The sequence below is a fragment of the Scardinius erythrophthalmus genome (assembly GCF_964197995.2).
Source record: "Scardinius erythrophthalmus genome assembly, chromosome: 19".
In the NCBI taxonomy this organism is placed as follows: Eukaryota; Metazoa; Chordata; class Actinopteri; order Cypriniformes; family Leuciscidae; genus Scardinius; species Scardinius erythrophthalmus.
Genome location: NC_138239.1, coordinates 9,192,835 through 9,212,613, shown reverse-complemented (window position 1 = coordinate 9,212,613; position 19,779 = coordinate 9,192,835). Strand labels below are relative to the sequence as shown.

The following is a 19,779-nucleotide window of genomic DNA, read 5'->3' as shown; positions in this document are numbered from 1 at the left end:
GTAATTGGTCGATTATTTCAACGATTAATCGAGTAATCGGATACATTTTATGTGGTAATAAAAATAGACCTAAGCGAACCTTTAGTGAACCTAAACTTTAAACAAGGGTTTAAACTTTTATTTTGAAAACACGTATTTAGAAACATATTGATGTATTCTCCTGTGTTGGCATAGTGATTTACTTTTATAAGTGACTTACAAATCTGGTGAAATGGTGCACGTTGCGATCCCAGATGAACATTATGAGCAACCCAAACTCACAGCATATGCAGAGATGGAGTTTGTTAATTGGGCTGCTGAGATGCGCTCCATGCATGTAAATGATAACAGTGCTACGCTTCGCTATGAATCAAAAAGCGGGTCAGACTTTATACGCGTTCCCAAACGCACTTTATTGGAAACCCAAACTCACAGCATATGCAGAGACTGAGTTCATGTAGAGCAGAATTTACTGTGAACGGAGCTGCTTTGAGAAACACAACCTGCACGCATTTAAATAAAGCATCACAATTCACTCTGAAACCTGCAGCGCATATACTTTGTGATTTCATATTGTGCAGCCTTATAAAACGATCTAATAATAAAGTTCATGGATTCTCGTACTTGAAATGCGCCACTTCAGTTGCGACACAGTTAAAGTGCTAGTTCACCCAAAAATGAAAATTCTGTCAGTAATTACTCACCCTCATGTTGTTCCAACCCCGTAAGACTTTCGTTCATCTTCGGAACACAGATTAAGATATTTTTGATGAAATCTGAGAGCTGGCTCACTCCTCCACAGGCTTATGGACACCTTAACTTGCTGGCCCAGAAAATGTATTAAAGACATTGTTAATATAGTCCAAGTGACTCCAGTGGCTCAATCTTAAGTTTATAAAGCGACGAGAATACTTTTTGTGCGCAAAAACAAACAAAAATAACGACTTTATTCCACTTTTCATTTCCTTCTCTCTGGGCCTCGAGTCTTTTCACGTAGTGTAATAGCGTAGCGCGTCTGTGTTTCACGTCACCACTTATCACACATGACCAGAGTCGCCCAATAGTGAGCCTACATGGTGACGTGCAACACAGACGCGCTACGCTATTACACTACGTAAAAAGACTCGAGGCCCAGAGAGAAGGAAATGAAAAGTGGAATAAAGTCGTTATTTTTGTTTGTTTTTGCGCACAAAAAGTATTCTCGTCGCTTTATAAACTTAAGATTGAGCCACTGGAGTCACTTGGACTATATTAACAATGTCTTTAATACATTTTCTGGGCCAGCAAGTTAACGTGTCCATAAGCCTGCAGGAGGAGTGATCCAGCTCTCAGATTTCATCAAAAATATCTTAATTTGTGTTCCGAAGATGAACGAAAGTCTTACGGGGTTGGAACAACATGAGGGTGAGTAATTACTGACAGAATTTTCATTTTTGGGTGAATTTATATGCATATTTTTTCCCACAGGTAAATTTGCAGGTCATTGCAATAATTAATAAAAGCCCTTCCATCACATTTACAAATATAAAATATGGTTATACACTACCTTTCAAAAGTTTGAGGTCAGTATGATTTTTAAAATAAATAAATTAATACTTTCTATTCTGCAAGGAAGTATTAAATCGATTAAAAGTGACAGTAAAAACATTTATAATGCTACAAAAGATTTATATTTCAAATAAATGCTGTCCTTTTGAACTCTTTATTTATTAAAGAATCCTGATTTTTTTTTTTTATCATGGTTTCCACAAACATAAACCTCACAACTGTTTTTAACATTGATGATAAAAAGAAATGCTTCTTCAGCAGCAAATAAGCTAATCCGAATGACTTTTGAAGGATCATGTGAAACTGAAGACTGGAGTAATGATGCTGAAAATTCAGCTTTGCCATCATGGGAATAAATTTCATTTTAGAAAAATGTATAGAAAAGTTATTTTAAATTACAATGATATTTTGCAGTATTGCCAGTTTTCTGCGTATTTTATCAAATAAATGCAGCCTTGGTGAGCATGAGACATCTTTCAAAAATCTTACCAACTTCAAATTTCTGAATGGTAGTGTTTATATTTTAAAATCCTCAAGAATATTAGTCTTACTGACCCATACTTAGTTTTTTTTTAATCATGTATCCCTTTCAACTAGGGCTATTTAGTGTGTAATTTTAGTGTGCAATTTATTTGTTTAAGATACTGAATATTGAGAATACAGCAAATGTTTTTTTTATATATATTTATTTTTTTATTCTCAATAGGTGTCTTGCGTTGTAATACAGACTCTGACAGCATCTCTATAACACTCGATTTCCAGGTGACTCGAGAGATTTTTTTTCAACTCTCAGTGACGGGCGGACCTAAGAAAGGATCTGCGGTCAGAATGTCCTGTCCAAGCGACCCATTTTTACAGCTGAAGCCATTGAAAAGACTGCAAGGCCCTGACGTCTCCATGGGTCCTCAAACAGCCTGTGGCCAATCACAGGACTGACCTGATTGTACAGGACTGACTATTATTATTATTATTATTATTATTTACCATCAGCTGTTACTTCTGTCATTGTAATTATTATTATAATTATTACAATTATTATTAATGTTCTTTTTTATGAAGTATAACCATTTTCTTTTTAATGATCTGAGAAAATGTAAGAATCTTGAACGTTTCTTGCAACGGCTTGCTCCCAATCCATAATGTAAAGGTGGGACGAACTGTCATTTTTGTCTCTTGCGTTGTTTTGTAACATGTCAGCTCCGCGTTGACGTGAAGGACTATATGACTTCTGTTTCTCTTCGTTTGGATGCTTGTATTCTCTGGTTCTGTTAGCCCGTCCTGCCACAGCAGTTTAAATTATTCAGAAGGACAACGAAACGTTCTTTTTCTACCTTTTTCACGAGTATTGCAACTGCTTCTATATGTAATTTCTCTTTTGTGAATATGTAAATGAAAACAGGTGGAAGGCATTATTGTACAGTTGTGCATTTTGGGCCTTTGGCGGTTATCAAAGCTTGTTGTAATGGATTTGCCATGCACAGCGTATTCTCTGAATTGTCATTTTGTAAGGAAACCTTCCTAGGCCTCTCCTGCATATACGGAGAGGTGATGGGAAATCTGAAAAGGTACTTCCCCATTAATACAATCATGCACCTTCTTAAGAATGAGCCTGAATGAGAGTGTGGTGTTCAAGTTTTTCCCTCGCATTTGCACACAGCATTCAAAAACTAGACCAGGGACATGTGATACAACCCAGTTTACTCTGCAGTTGGCTTATCAAATATTGATATCTTTAGGCCAACGCAGAGCATCTCAAACTCAACACACATTTGTCTTTTTTAAAGGAGTGCTAAAATGACAAGGCTTTATACACATACAACCGACTGAACTTGTAAACACTGTCAACTTGGAAAATCTGAAAAAAAAAAAAAAAAGATGTATAACTGCAACCAAAGACAGTGAGTTAACTGGTATCTAAAGGTTATTGATAGGATGTAACTGGGGAGTGATATGTTTTTATAGACATGTTTTCATGAGCTTCCATCGTATCTAAAGCAGAACAGGTTGTAGAATATCACTGAATTCCTTCCAAAACGGATGTTAAATAAGTCACATTGGGTGAAAAAAAAGAGACACTAGTTGTTATACAACAGATATCAGGCGAACAATATTTTTATTTAGTTATTAAAGGGATATTTTACCCCAAAATAAAAATGCTGTCATTTGGGGCGTGAGGGGTCAACCTGTCACTCACAGAAGATCGCAGCAATAGCAGGAACACTCCAAATAATCCTTGGACAAAATCAAGCCCAGTCCTACTTTTTCACTTGGACATATGTCACAATAAGGAAGAAAAGACTTCAGTTTCATGCTGACTTTAAAGTGAAGTTATTTTTTTCTATAAGGGATAGAAAACAGGGTTTTATGTTTATAGCAGTAAAATCCAACTAAATCCAGGATTTGAATATTGGATACCTTGTAATTAATGTTTTAATTAAACCTAATTGTGATATTGCCTTGCATTTTTAATTTTAAGTGATTTGTGTTTTTTAATATTACTGGCACATACTCAAGCACTGCCAAAATGGTGCTAAATGGACTCCTCCGTTTGAAGCCCCTGGGCACTGGCCCTATTGGCCTTAATCTATTCTTATACTCCAGGGTCCAGTTGCATAAACATAACTGCTAAGTTAAGACTGTGGCTGCAGCCGAAAACTTAAACCGTTGCCTTCGGAGGACCCATTCCAAGGTAGGAAGCCATCAAGGCACGTTCGTATACAATCACTTCCAGTCTCCTGAGATACCTTCACCTGATCGACTTATGAAGGCAGCATAGATGTATCCTTTGCTGCCTTTGATATCCCACAACAATCCTATGCGTTCCATTCGGTGACAGTTGCGCTAGAAAAAGAAAGATGGTGTCTGAAAGTTGCGGTTGGCGGTCAGTTTGTGTGTAAATGTTTGTTTCTGACCAACTTTTTCCACTTCTGATGGAAATTTCTATTATAGTAATTAAATATGTTTAGTTCTCACCAAAGCTTTTTTCTTTATGCTGTAGCTGATTAAGCTTACGCTGTCTCAAGTCTGTCCGAAATCAGTTTCGTGAGGTGCCTTTGTGCGAAAAAATAAGAATGTAGGCTACTTATTTTGAGTAATTACTTCACGACTGCTAAAAAGTATGTTCTATATGCGTGAATGTAATCCACACTACATTTGCCATGTTGACGTTATTATGTGACCTACCAGCGTCAGTTGTCACTTCACTGCCAAATCCTGTCCCGTGGCCTCATGGGATAGTAAAGTATCCATCGTTTGTACACTAAAGAATCTTGCCAAAAGAAGTCATCTGGTACTTTTTGCCTACTCTTTTTATGAGTACTGTGAATTCGGACATACTTTTGTCACATGCTGTTTTTTGCTTACTATATAGTAGAGAAGTATGCGATTTCGGATGTAGCCTGTGTCTTAAGAACCATGACCAACTAGCGATTAGATGGGGCTAATCAGTGTTTTGGGATTTAAATTAGACGAATCTATATAAATTGGGCTGTCTTGAAAAAACAAACAAAAAAATGATTAACTTTAAGACTAGTCTAAGCAGTTTATGCAACCGGTCCTCAATATTTTAACTATATCTGTGGATCATTTTACCATATAAACATCATCAAAATGACATTGGGATGAAATTTATTACAACACAAGAATGATGCTGTTAAAAACAGCAGTGAAAATGTTAATAGTGCCTAGTCGACACTTCTCAAAATCTAGCTGCATGCCTAGACAGCAGTTTTGGGCTTCAAAAGCACGTTCCATTGGTGCATCTGAGTGTGAGCTCAGCTTTTTTGAAACAAACTGGTTGGTAAAATCATACTAGCATACTACTACTATAAAGATATAGCAGAAATAGTAAGTGTAAACAGGTTTTGTGCCTGTTTTCGACTCCCTGCCAAATTATTACCCCCTTGTTGAAGCCGCTACCTGATTGGCTAATCCTAACGCCAGCACCTAATCGTAAATCTACACTGGGGATTAAGGGGGTGAAATAATCTGGCGTGGGTCAGAATTCAGCACAGCACCTGCTGTAGAGATAGAACATTTGTGTTTTTCCATATCTCACATATTGTGAATTGGTTCTTTTCAAAGACACATAATTTCATAATGTGTCTCAGTTCAGTTCATTATTCAATTTATAACAATAGTAAATGACAAACTAAATACAATTTACATTTTACAATGGAAATTATGTTTCTATATATGCTACAATTTACAACAGGGCTATACAAAAATAAATGTATATAACTTGCTTACGTTTTTGCGCGTTTTAAACGCTATTAAAACCATGCCAGTTTCATACAGTAGCCTATCTTCAGATAAAATTGCCAAGTCTCTTTCCGCTATTGGCAATTTATCTGTCAAATCCTCGGTTCACTCTATTCTCGGCTCATTACGAATCTCGATGGTTCTTGACTCAATTGAATCAATGAATGAGAGCCGATTAAATCCCATTCATGAACGAAGTCCAGTATTGTGAACCGATTCAACTAATTCATCACAAAGATCCGACTCAAAAGAACGATTCAATCCGTCGCTACTAGGTAGGCACTAGGCAGCTCACAGTGTTTTGAAACACAGCCGGTGTCTGAGCATGTGCTGTTACTGCTGCAGTGGAGTAAAATATGTCAGTTATCACCGGACAGGAGCGAGAGGAGAGAGAGAGGCGGGTACAAATGCACTCTGAGAGGCAACCGGTGCAACGCTTTTCTGTAAAATTCTATTGTTTTACACCAAAATGAGGCCCGGCTCCTCTAGATCTACAGCGGCGGAAGAATAATACGGTAAGTCTCGCCGGCTTTTTGGTGTTTCAGTAAACCAGTTCGGGTTTCCTGCATGGGTTATCCCACAATGTACTCGAGACAGAGTCAAAGTAAACCGGTAACGTTACCATTCAGTGCACCTTTCTGAATCTGAATGTTTTCTCGGGCATCAGCTCGCTGTTTATACGGACTTTTATCATCATCATCATCTAAATAGGCGAACGAGGAAGTATGCTGCCATGTCCATCGCTCATTTCATCCTGAACGCACTCATTTGGGCTCAAATCTTTAATTACGAATGCACTTGCTAAAGTTTGACCATTTGCGATGCTGATTCTGCCTATATCGTTTCTTAGTGGTCAGATACGGTATCGATTGGGAACTTTATTTAACGTCATTTTTTAAAACTAGGATAACTAGGAAGTGCAATGCTCCAGATTCATACTGTGATAAATCGTATAGTTATGTTGTTTCATATAGTGTGATAGTACAGTTGTGTCTGCGCAGCGCTGCAGTGGTCGGTTGTCATGGAGGCCTGCGTTGCGCATCCGAACGGCGCCAGCTGTCACGACTGCGGTATATTCCGTCTCTTAAGATAAACCCTCAAATGCTCACATCCCAAACAATTCTTATTAACATATCAGATGCTAAATAAAGCTGCATCATATTTGATGACACTTCAGAAATAGACAGTATTTGTGACTAAACACACCAAAGAGTTCAAGTTCTTCACACATATTGGGTCTCTGTCTATAAACAGACCTTTGGCACTGGCACCTCACTTCTCCCCTCCTAGTCAACTACTATACAGTAGGGTAAAGCGTATATAAATATGATACTTGCCCTTTAAGAGGTCGTTCCGGGATAGTTTGGATGGGTCAATATTTACTACGCTGACTCTGTCCTCATATTTCATAGCAGCGCTAAGCTGAAGCCTCACTTACATCAGCAGCGCGGGATCAAAGACATTCAAAGCTGACTTGATTAAAACTGGGGATTTAGTGTTTAGTGTGGCAGATCAGTTCCACTGCACTACATGCAGTTTAACTTGTCCACATCTCAATCTTTCTTCTCGAAATAGCGTTTAAGATGTGTAATTACGGTTGTCATTATTTTATTCTTCGTGGTGAAATCAAAGTCTTGCCTTGTCAGTCTGTTTTAACATCACGGTGGCTTGGTGCAGTCATGTGACTAACCCTCTCTTATTAAGGCTCAGAAGTTGTTAATCTCTTGGCACTGGCCCATGTCTGGGACATACTTGTGGTCCTTTCGGGGTAAGAATTTTGAGCTCTTGGGCTCTTCAAAAAGTATATAACAGGCCCGTCTACAGAGCGGGTTTGGGTGGTCCTGATTCAACATGAGCTTGGCTAGTGACTCTATCCGTGTCAAATTAACCAAATTTCAGAAACTTCCCTGGCTCAAATTTTTTATTTTTGTCAATACTTTTTTTTATGAAGAAAGACAAACATAAATAATGTTGAAAGCCAAAATATTAAATGTCATGGTCATTGATGTGTATACATACTGAATAATCCACTATTTTGTGGAGGGTGGTCAAAATGACAATTTTCACCTGAGATTTTGAAGCCAAATTACAGGGGGGTATAAATTACTTCCATTTGTAGGTCCATTTAGGTCCATTAGTAAAATCTGTTGACTTTACATTATATGTGCATTATATGCCAACGGTGACGGTTCAGAAATGGGAAAAAGCACTTGTGTTTTTTGCCCAAAGTTTGCATGCCTGTAACTCAAGAAGTATTAAAGATCTCTTCATATCCTTTTGGATTCTGGTTCTTAACTTTTCTTTTGTTATCCATATTTGTAAGGCCCAATATGGTTCAATTTCAAAGATATTGGAATCTCAGTGTGGCTCTAAGAGCAAATTGTTTAATTGTACACATTTTCAGTGCTTAAAAACCAAACGTGGGTCACTTTTCTTACAGGTGATACTTTTTTTCTTTCAAAGAGGAACAGCTGAAGAACAGATGTTGAAACTATTTCTGTCAAACATTCCTGGGTGCCATAATATTGTTTTTTCAGACATTTGCATACCTGTAAAGTTAAAAGTATTAAATATATCTCAATATGATTTTAGGTTCTGGATATTAACAAACTAGTCTTTTGAAATCTTAATTTTCAAGGCCCTATGTGGTTCAATCCCATAGATATGGGGATCTTAATGTGGCTCCATTTGTTGAATTTTTACCCATTTTCAATGGTCGAAAACCAAATGTGAGTCATTTTGCATATAGCTGATATTTAGGCCTATTGTATTTAAAGGGAAATGTCTGAAGAATAAATAATGTTGAAACTAGAAATGGATCTTGTTTCCCTCTATTTGCATAGAACACCCGTCTGAGTGCAAAAAATCTACTGAAATGGTCGAGGCACATTAACTTGCTCTCAAAAGTGTATTTATAAGAATCTATATTTGAATCAGTTTCAAGGATTTTTGGAAGAAGGGATTTTGTTCATTTTAACAGCTTCTGAAGCTCCCAAGAGTTTAAATATGCAGTATTGTAACTACATGTTAACTCATATAGGTCATATAGATTCTAAAAGAAAAGTTTCATTGGAACATGAATCTAAAATTATATTATAACTAAGATATCTTTAATAGTTCATGAGTTACAGACATGCAAACTTCAGAAAAATACTTTTTTGGCACTCAGAGAGGTAGAGGGAAACGATAAATTTCTAGTTTCAGTATTATTTATTCTTCAGACATTCTTCTTTAAACACAATAAGAATCAGCTATTTGAAAAGTTACCCACATTTGGTTTTCGACCATTGAAAATGGGTAAAATTCAACAATTTGGACATGAAGTTGCCTGGGATCCCCATATATGGGATATAACTATATTGACCACGTTTACAAAAGAAAATTTTATTAAGAAAGAGAATCTAGACGGATATTGAGATATCTTTAATACTTTTTGAGTTACAGGTGCACAAACTTTGGAAAAACAATATTTATGGCACTCAGACAGGAACGTTCTATATGCAATTGTGTTGATTGAAAAAAAAAAAAAAACAAGATACATTTCTAGTTTCAACATTATTTGTTCTTCATATATACCTCTTTAAAAGAAAAAAGTATTTGGTTTTTGACCACTGAAAATGTGTACAATTTACCAATTTACTTGTGGAGCCACATTGAAATCCCCATATCTCTGGAAATTAACCATATTGGGCCTTAAAAATTAGATACAAAAAAAAAATGTTTAAAAACCACAATTTAAAAAAGGATATTAAGAGATCTTTAATACTTCTTGAGTTACAGGCATGTAAACTTTGGGCAAAAACAAAAACAAGAAAGGCTTTCCCCCATTTTTTTTTTTACTGTCACCATTGGCATAAAGATTGTCTCAAGATTTTACTAATAGACCTACCAATCACTGTAAAAAATAAAATAATGATGCTGCCATCTTTTTAAAGTAATTTTTATCCCCCTGTAATCTGGCTCCGAATCTCAGGTGAAAATTATCATTTTGACCCCCCTCCAATAATAGTGGATTTCTCAAAAATGATCAAAATCTATATTTTTAGCCGGGACCTCTGGTTGAGTCGACACGGAAAGACCTACATGACTAGGCTATATATATTGGAATCTGAAAATCACAAATCATAATTATTTAGCCACTCCCAATAGCTGAAATAGCTTTCAGCTATTATTTTTATCCATTAGGTTTTGTTTGTGCCTGATTAGGCGCATTAAACACGCTTATGAGTGAAACACAGGTTGAATTGTCCGCCTCATGCTGAAGAATTTAATGAAACTGGTTCTGCCTCCCTCTGAAACATGATCATCACTTAACAGATCTTAGGAGGCTTATCAGCAGCACTGCTCATACCTGATGAGAAGAATGAAGGCTGTGTGTGGCCGGGAGCCAAGGTGCTATCTAGAGTAACTGAGCTGTGTGCGCTATTGATCCATTGCCATTTATATTTGTGCAGAGTGTAGTGAACTCGTGGCAGGAGACCAGAGCTCTCATCAGTCACCTCTAGAAATTGCGGCAGTAAGAATGCATCAGAGCCGGTCATTCCAGTGCGGCAAAGGAGCAAGTTATTGTATATTGTCCCTGTCATTGATGTGTCATTGTTCTGTGGAGGTGTGTGGTTGAAATTGACAAGGAAGGACAGAGTAAAAACAAACTGGGATAGTGTAGCCTTTATTATGTCTGAAATTTTCATAGTACTCAAATAGGCACTTAAAGGGACAGTTCACCAAAAAAAATATATTTAGTAAAATGTTCAAGCTGCTCATCTATGTGGTGGAAGCAACAACCAGGGGCTGTCACCATAAAAGTAGTCCATATATCCATCCGTGTGTGCTGTAAGTCTTATTAAGTGAATAAGTTATTAAAGTTAGTATTATTTATACACTTATAACATTTATTAACATTTATTTTATTTCAGTTACTTGCCTAAGCAACATTTCTAAGTACACAGCCGTCCACGTGATGTAAAAGAAAACGGGACTCTTCGGACCAGGCGACCTTCTTTCACTGCTCCAAGGTCCACTTCCGACGCACGCGTGCCTATTGTAGGGGCGTCCGACCGGTGGACAGGGGTCATCATAGGCACTCTGCGGCTACACAGCCCCATACGCAGCAGAGTGCGATGCACTGTGTGTTGTGACACATTCCTCCCATAACCATCATTAAAATTTTGTGTGACTTGTGCCACAGTAGATCGACCTTCTGTTGGCTCAGACCGGACGGGATAGCCTTCATTGCTCTTGTGCATCGATGAGCCTTGGGCACGATGAACATCGATGAACACCCTGTCGCCGGTTTGTGGTTTGTCCCTGCTGACCGGGCGCAACCCACAAGCCTTGCCGTTTCAGAGGTACTTTGACCCAGTCGCCTTGCCATAACAATTTGGCGCTTGTCAAAGTCCCTGGCTTCAGATCTTTATTCCTGTCCATTTCTCCTTCATCCAACATGTTGATTTCGAGAACCGATTGTTTGCTTACTATCTAATCTACCTAGACTTTAAAATGTGGCCTTGTTAGTAGATGATCAATGATATTCGCTTCACCTGTGACTTGTCATATTGTTTTGGCTCATCAGTGTATATTTTAGCTTTATTTAAATTACCGAAAATGGTAATCGCTGTTTTGGGTTCAGTACAAGTTAAGCTTAATCCACAGCACTTGATAACGTTGATTACCACAAAAAGTCATTTCCACTTCATTTTCTTAAAAAAAAAAAAAGCAAAAATCTGGGTTACAGTGCTGAGGCACTTACAATGGAAGTGAATGGGGTCAATCTGTAAACTTTGCATGAGTTCACACTTACATATAATTGAATAGACTAAAGAGTATGCATAGCATGCGCGTGTACGCGTACTGTCCGGAGAAGGGCTCTGAGCTCGGAATGTGTCCCGAACCCAGAGTACTTCCCTTCCCCTCCCCATCCATGACTGGGAGAGGAACAGTTGAGAGTGAGGAGGGATGCTGGGTCGTGGGACAGAGGTGAGTTGGCTATTTATAAATGGGCCTCCTCGCTCTGATTGTGTAGATTATCTGAACGTTCTCCTCTCGAACTTTGTTAATAAGACATAATTAAAATACTCACAATTTCAATTGTGTTACAAGATGTAAACAATACGAGTGTAAAGATGATTTTAGTGAAAAAAAATCACTAACCTTCTCTTTGTAGTTATATTAAATTTTCAAACTAAACTTCACAACAAAATTGTAAAAAATTATTTGAAGCGCTTTGCAGCTGAAACAACAGAAAAAACAATATAAGTGCTTTACGTAAAAGTGACACGACGTGAAGGGCAAGTATGGTAACCCATACTAGGAATTTGTCCTCTGCATTTAACCCGTTCAAGTTAGTGCACACACATTACGAGCAGTGTGTAGTGAACACACACACACCCAGAGCAGTGGGCAGCCATTCTTGCTGCAGCGCCTGGGGAGCGATTGGGTGTTAAGTGCTTTCCTCAAGGGCACTTCAGTCTTTTTCTGCCGGTATTGAGAATCGAACCTGCAACCTTCAGGTTACCAGACTGACTAACCATAAGGCCACTACTGCCCCCTGCCTTTTACAACATAAGCGTTACATTTCTGCTTTCAAATCCTCAGAATATCTTCCCCATTCACTTCCATTGTAAGTGCCTCACCGTAACCTTTATTTCAGCTTTTTTATTAAAGAAAATAAGGGATAAATAATTGTTTGTGGTAATCAACCTAATGCTGAAACTCTTGTCTATTTATTCAAATTTGGTGCACATTCTTACTGCACATTACATGAACCTTCACTAAAAGACAATTTCTTCAACCAGTTCCTCTTTTTATTGGTTGCACATTATACAATGATTCCCTGTCGGCTTGACAGAACCAATTCTCATCATCCAGCGTCACATAAACCAGCACTTTCAGAAGTGGTTCTGCTTTGATGCTGATCTGTGCAGATGAGCTTGCGTGTCTGTTTAGTATAGTGAAGGCCATGCTGACATCACTGACTGGTCTGTTCAGGTTGCCTAGAAGGTCAATAGAGGTTTGACAGGAGGCGATCAATAGCAATGCTGATTGCAAGGCCAGTAAATGAGGGGGATGGGATACAAACACAACATGTAAACACCATAGCATGCACTGGGCTCTGTATCAGACCCTTTTAAATGCCTTTAGGTTGTCCGGATGACTGAGCACTTCTATTGTGGCACAAGAGCTGAGTCTTATCTCAATGCATAGATTAATATTTAATAATGGCCTTTCCATTAGAGTGTATCACCCTTTTAGCAGTGTGCACTGCACTCTCATGGAGTTACGCTGATAAAAACCTTTGGAGTGTTCAAGCATGAAATGCAGTTTTTATCAAGCGTTATTTATAACACCTACAATCTCTCACTTTCTTTTTTGGTTTTAAAAAACACTGGGCAAAACAATGTCTATCAAAACAGTATTGTTTAAATGACACAAACAAAAATAGTACAATAAGGATTTCTCAAAACAATAATGTAATCATAAAAATATATATATATATAAGAAATATTAAGCAGTACAACTGTTTTCAACATTGATATTAATAAGAAATGTTTCTTTGGTAAAAATTTTGGATCATGTGACAGTAAAGACTGGAGTAATGATGCTGTAAATTCAGCGTTGCCATCACAGGAATAAATTACATTTTGAAATGTATTCAAATAAAAGAAAAAAATATATATTTTTTTTATTGTAATAATATTTCACAATGTTATTGTTTTTATCATATTTATGAAGAAAGAGCGTAAGACTTATTTAAGAAAACATAAAAAAATCGTACCAACCCCAATTTTTTTGAATGGTACTGTATGTATACTTATTATAATGTATAATAATTAATTATATAAATATACTTAGACTACAATCAGGTTCCCTCAAGAATTTCACAAAGGGAAATTTATTCAAATAAAGTTTTATCTCAACAACATGTATTTTCCCTCTACAATGTATGTGAGCCATATTAATAGCCAATTAATAAGACACCTACTGTATCCATTACTTAATCCTATAGGGCTGTATATTTATCAGTTGTGTATTTTGCCACTGTTGAGGAACTAAGAGCTTTGCTTATAGTAAACTGAAGATTATCTGTCTGGAACAGTTCCACTAAAGGGATAATTTAGATGACTTTACAGCTCAAAATAGTACATTTGTATGGAAGAATATACAGCATGTCACAGAAGTTTACCTTAACTTGTTTTGCACTTGTAAGATAGTACTTCACTCAATTAAACAGGATGTTAATGTTGATGACTTGTTTTTGTTTGTTTTTAATTTCAGTTCATGAGTACCTCGTCAGCATCGGCAGCAGAACTCAGTACCGCTCCTCTTGGACTCTGACAGACGGCGTTGAGTGTGGACATTGAGACTGCCAGACAGCAGGTTGGGTAAAATCTGCAAAAATGACTTGTTTCCCTACATAACCTCTCCATCAAATAAATCCTCAGTCTAGTTTAGTCACAGTACAGCTTATATTAGTTTTTGTTCTTCAAATTGGCTTAGCAGATATATTTTTAGATGCGATGCTACACTTATGGTTAAAGTTTGTGTTCGTCCCTGGAGGTCTTAAAACTTAAAGACTTAAAGAGTCACTTGAGTTCCCATGATGCCCTTGGAGCAAGACACTTAACCTTCATATGCTCCCAGGCAGCTGACTGTCCCTCAATTGGCCTTCTGTTAAGCAGCTTTGGCTGAGAAAAATATCTGCTAAATGGCAAGTAACTAAAATGTAATTGATAGCTCCAAATGAGATCACACTCACCTCTAATTCAGTTTTACACACATCTCCAGCAGTTGAATATCAGAAGAGTCATAATTGCCTTAGAATTGACCAGTCATTTAATCTCTACAGTTTCACTCTGATATTATTTGTACACAGATGAGCTGACACATGATACTGTATTTTAAGCTGTTTATAGTGTGTGTGCTTAGCGTGCATGTATTTGCATACTAAGATCAGTCATTATTTTCTATTATGTCTTCAAGTGACCCATGTTCATTTAACTTACATGCGTAAGTTTATATATTATCATCATTAGTATATACTACTACTGAGTTGTCATGCAACATTTGTATTTCCTTGGCTATGTTCGGAATTGTATACTAGCAGTGCACACTACTCTTCTGATTTCTGCAGTATACACTACCGTTCAAAGGTTTGGGGTTAGTAAGATGTTTTTGAAAGATGTCTTTAATCACCAAGGCTGCGTTTATTTGATCAAAATACAGTAATATTGGGAAGAAATATTATTACAATTTATAGTAAGTTTTTTTTATTTTAAAATGTAATTTATTCCTATAAGGGCAACGTTGAATTTTTTAGCAGCCATTACTCCAGTCTTCTGTGTCACATGATCCCTTAGAAATCATTCTAATATGCTGATTTTATGAAAAAAAATGTTGATTTATAAATGTTTAGTGATCAATGTTGAAAACAGTTGCGTTGCTTAATATTTTTGTAGAAACCGTGATACTTTTTTGAGGAATCTTTGATAAATAGAAAGTTCAAAAAAGCATTTATTTGTAATATAAACCTTTTGTAACATTACAAATGTGTCTACAGTATCTTCTGAACAGTTTAATGCTTTCTTGCAGAATAGAAAAGAAAAGAAAAAAGAAATGAAATCTTACTGTCCCCAAACTTTTGAACAGTAGTGTAAATTGGCCACCACATGCAGATATTATTGCAGATTCTATTGGCAGAGAATACCCGACTATTTGGTCCAGATTTGCCAACAAAGCACTCTGCGTTAAATACTGTATCCCACTATGTAATGCACTCAGATTGACCTTCCATTTCCATGTGAAAATAAACTGGAAGTAATTTCAGTAAAAAAAATCTGGATGTCACTCACTAAATTCCAGAGGTCAAGTTTGGCTTGTTATCATGACCCAACTTTCAGCAGCCAAAAGTTGTCTTTCTCTTTTGATGGCCATTCAAAACTAGCCATGTGTTTTTACAAAATAAAATGTTTTGCTAGCAATATATAAATTGGCTATGTTTTGTTTTGTTATAACAGATATTTTATCAGTGGCCATTTTCAGACGGTCCTTTAAAACCTTTAAATATTTGCTTAAAATAATTTAATTTTGCATTATTGTGGTGTCACAAACCAGTCAGTATATTATTTAAAACTATAAATTCAACATATAAATAATAATAATAAATACAAAATGCAGTATACTAGTATTTCATTTCGAATATGTGACCCTGGAACACAAAACCAGTCACATGGGTACATTTTTTTAAATTGAGATTCTGAATTATGAATAAATACGCTTTCCATTGATGTATGGTTTGTTAGGATAGGACAATATTTGGCCGAGATACAACTATTTGAAAATCTGGAATCTGAGGGTGCAAAAAAATGGAAACATTGAGAAAATCGCCTTTAAAGGGATACTCCACTTTTTTTGGAAATAGGCTCATTTTACAACTCCCCCAGAGTTAAACAGTTGAGTTTTACCGTTTTCAAATCCATTCAGCCGATCTCCGGGTCTGGCGGTACCACTTTTAGCATAGCTTAGCATAGATCATTGAATCGGACAGGACCATTAGCGTCTCTCTCTCAAAAAAATGACCAAAGTGTTTCGATATTTTTCCTATTTAAAACTTGACTCTTCTGTAGTTACATCGTGTACTAAGACCGACGGAAAATGAAATGTTGTGATTTTCTAGGCTGATATGGCTAGGAACTATACTCTCATTCCTGCGTAATAATCAAGAAACTTTGCTGCCGTACCATGAGTCCAGCAGGCGTAATGACGCAGCGCCTGAAAATAGGTCTAATAGGTTAGACAAACTTAGTCCCGGTCACGTTGGAAGTTACCGAGCTGGGGACTATTTTCAGGCGCTGCGTCATTACGCCTGCTGGACTCATGGTACGGCAGCAAAGTTTCTTGATTATTACGCAGGAATGAGAGTATAGTTCCTAGCCATATCAGCCTAGAAAATCGCAACATTTCATTTTCCGTCGGTCTTAGTACACGATGTAACTACAGAAGAGTCAAGTTTTAAATAGCTTGAAAAAAATATCGAAACTCTTTGTTCATTTTTTTGAGAGAGAGACGCTAATGGTCCTGTCCGATTCAATGATCTATGCTTAGCTATGCTAAAAGTGGTACCGCCAGACCCGGAGATCGGCTGAATGGATTCGAAAACGGTAAAACTCAACTGTTTAACTCTGGGGGAGTTGTAAAATGAGCCTATTTCCGAAAAAAGTGGAGTATCCCTTTAAAGTTCTACATTTATGTTCGTGATTGCTGCACTCACTCAGAAAAATAAATGTTTTATATATTTACGGTAGGAAATTTACAAAACATCTTCATGGAACATGATCTTTACTTAATATCCTAATGATTTTTGGCATAAAAGAAAAATCGATAATTTTGACCCAAACAATGTATTGTTGGCTATTGCCACAAATATACCCGTGCGACTTGTGACTGGTTTTGTGATCCAGGGTCACATATAGCCTTTGTTGCAGCGTATGCAGTTTGTAACGCACTCTTTTTTAACTTCCTGAACCCTACTAACTCCACACATCAAAATAAAAGGAAGATGGCAACCACAGCGACCCCTGAGCCCCTTACTGCCCTCTCTCGGTGGTACCTGTATGCCATCCACGGTTACTTCTGTGAAGTCATGTTCACGGCTGCCTGGGAGTTTGTGGTGAACTGCAACTGGAAGTTTCCCGGCGTGACGAGTGTGTGGGCGCTCTTCATCTACGGAACCTGCATCCTGATCGTAGAGCGCATGTATCTTTGTCTGCGGGACCGCTGCAATGTGCTTCTCCGCTGCATCATTTATACATTGTGGACATATCTGTGGGAGTTTGGCACGGGTTTGCTGCTTCGGCAGTTTAACGCTTGTCCGTGGGACTACTCTGAGTTTAAATATAACTTCATGGGCCTGATCACGGCAGAGTACGCCGTGCCTTGGTTCTGCGCCTCCTTTATCGTTGAGCGCCTAGTGATACGCAACACGCTCCGGTTGTGCTTCGACGAGGCTGTCGGGCCCGGCCAGGCTGAAGAACTGTCGGACAGAGGCGGTGAAGGAAGAGCAAGCAGTGGGAGAAGAGGAAGAGGGGCCAGAGCTGGGGCAACCAGCACAAACGGCTACGTGAAGGGGGATTGAGGAGGTTTCCAACACTTCTTCCCCATCTCAAACCTCCCGTCACCCATGACTCTATCCGCACATATCTTAGTCTCTCTCCCACCTGCTTCCAGGGAGAGAGTCGCTCGGACACAGTTGGTGCAGCTCCAAGACAGTTGCACAACTGTAAGGAACTTTCTGATTTAATATAGATCGTCCAGCTGGCGTTCTTCGTTCACGTGGAGGGATGTTCATTTGCCACCTTAGTGCTCAAAATGTATTGTCCTCACTTCGGGCGAGTAGCTGTTAATTCAAGGTTTGTCAGTAGGAGTGGTGCCCGGTGGCAAAATGAGAATGAACACTCCACCTCTTCCACTATTCTTCCCAAACCAGTCCATCCACTCCAGACACTCTGGGAGGGGACAAACAAATTGACTTGTGTTTCCTCGTCCAAAAAAACAAAACGCAGACACATAAGTTGAAAAGATTTGAAAAGAGATTTATCAATGCTTTTAACAAAGCGAGTCCTTTTAGATTATAAACACTGTCCATGATGTATATGTAGTTGGAAATGCAAAAATAACTGTTAGGATAAAAGCTTACCCTTTGAATGTTAGTTTGTGCTATTTATTAATATCTAAAATGTAGTTAAGAAATGATAATATATTAAAAATGTATTGTGTATATATACTGTATAACCTAAAGCAATGCCTTGTACTTGAATTTGGTGTTTTTTTATATTCATCAAAATATTCAGTGCTCGAACGTGCATGAAAGTTGTCTTCCAGGAGATTCGTTTCATTCTGAGACTTATCTTCGATGTTGTGTACAGTTTATTTCCTCCATTTTTTATTATTATTTTCTCATGGAGATGAACACACAAAGGAGTACTGTATTGTTACATATATAGAGTCCGGGTGCTCAGCACTGAAACCATAAAAACATCACAGTATCCTGTTTTTTTCACTGTGGAGAATGGTATTGCGTGTTTATGAACTGGTGCTAGATCCTCATTGAGTCGTGTTGAGGGATCTGACAATGGTCACAATAAAGGCATTAATATGTAGGTTCATTGACCTCAGGTATGTCAATTTTAATTGTCTCTCATATGCCATTGAATAATGGATGAAAATTGAGAAAAATTGTGGCAATTTTTTTTAAATGCCAACATCACCTTGGTATTACCCGCATGGTTACAGTTACAGGTTGTGGATTTGCCAGAAAGTTTTGCTTAACTGTATTGGTTATGTTGTTATTGACCAAACTAAAAATGTATTAAAACCACCTATTTCTGAATGCAAGTCCTGTCAGATTTCCCTTCAATATTATTGGTTATAAAACATTTCTAAAGTGAAAAAGTCTTAGTATTTATTAGAGATGCACCGATTACAATTTTCTGGGCCGATTCCGATTTCCGATTTTTCATTAGGTTTGACCTGCCGATACCGATTTTAGCCGATTCCGATTTCATTTTTTCTAACCACTTTACAGCACACACAAATATTTATTTTATATAATTTCTGTAATAAAACATTTTACAATTTGCATAGTTCACACACATCTAAAGTGCAGTGTTGTGGAAGATATATATATATGTATGTATTTAGCAAACGAAACGTCTGTATGAAAACAGGGAATGGCAATAAAATAATATATAAATAATAAATAAAATAAATATAGCCTTGCAGTATTAAGATATTTCTCAAAGCACACACACACACACACACACACACACACAGGCCTATTGCAATCATTTGTACAAACTGAATAATAAAACAAGTTTAAATGGGTACATTTTCTATAAATATTAGTCTTTGTTTTCTTTTCTGACATAGCCTACTCCAGTTCTTGTTAAAACACGCAAATTCTATACATTTTGGGCACTTTTTTTGTGAAACCCTATT

The 19,779-nt window shown here is 37.4% G+C and overlaps 2 protein-coding genes across 5 annotated transcripts in view; both read left to right on the top strand.

Moving 5' to 3' along the window:
• mta1 (metastasis associated 1) overlaps positions 1-11,051 on the top strand; it is a 55,840-nt gene extending 44,789 nt beyond the window's left edge. The window contains exon 18 of one of the 3 annotated variants that reach the window (XM_081347771.1): positions 10,976-11,051. The gene's annotated coding sequence lies outside the window, so the exon portion shown is untranslated. Of the gene's footprint in view, positions 1-2,233; positions 3,140-10,975 lie in introns of those variants that run through there. The other 2 variants (XM_081347769.1, XM_081347770.1) reach the window with 2 other exon arrangements.
• On the top strand, positions 6,081-19,174 carry tmem229b (transmembrane protein 229B). 2 transcript variants are annotated; one of them, XM_081347773.1, is made up of 4 exons: positions 6,096-6,302; positions 10,979-11,135; positions 14,062-14,163; positions 17,338-19,174. In XM_081347773.1, the coding sequence occupies exon 4, from the start codon at positions 17,342-17,344 to the stop codon at positions 17,915-17,917; it is 576 nt and encodes a 191-aa protein (XP_081203899.1). In that variant the 5' UTR covers positions 6,096-6,302; positions 10,979-11,135; positions 14,062-14,163; positions 17,338-17,341; the 3' UTR covers positions 17,918-19,174. The 2 variants fall into 2 exon arrangements, with proteins under 2 accessions (XP_081203898.1, XP_081203899.1); XM_081347772.1 differs by lacking the exon at positions 10,979-11,135 and having other exon boundaries at positions 6,081-6,302.
• Positions 19,175-19,779: the final 605 nt, after the last annotated feature.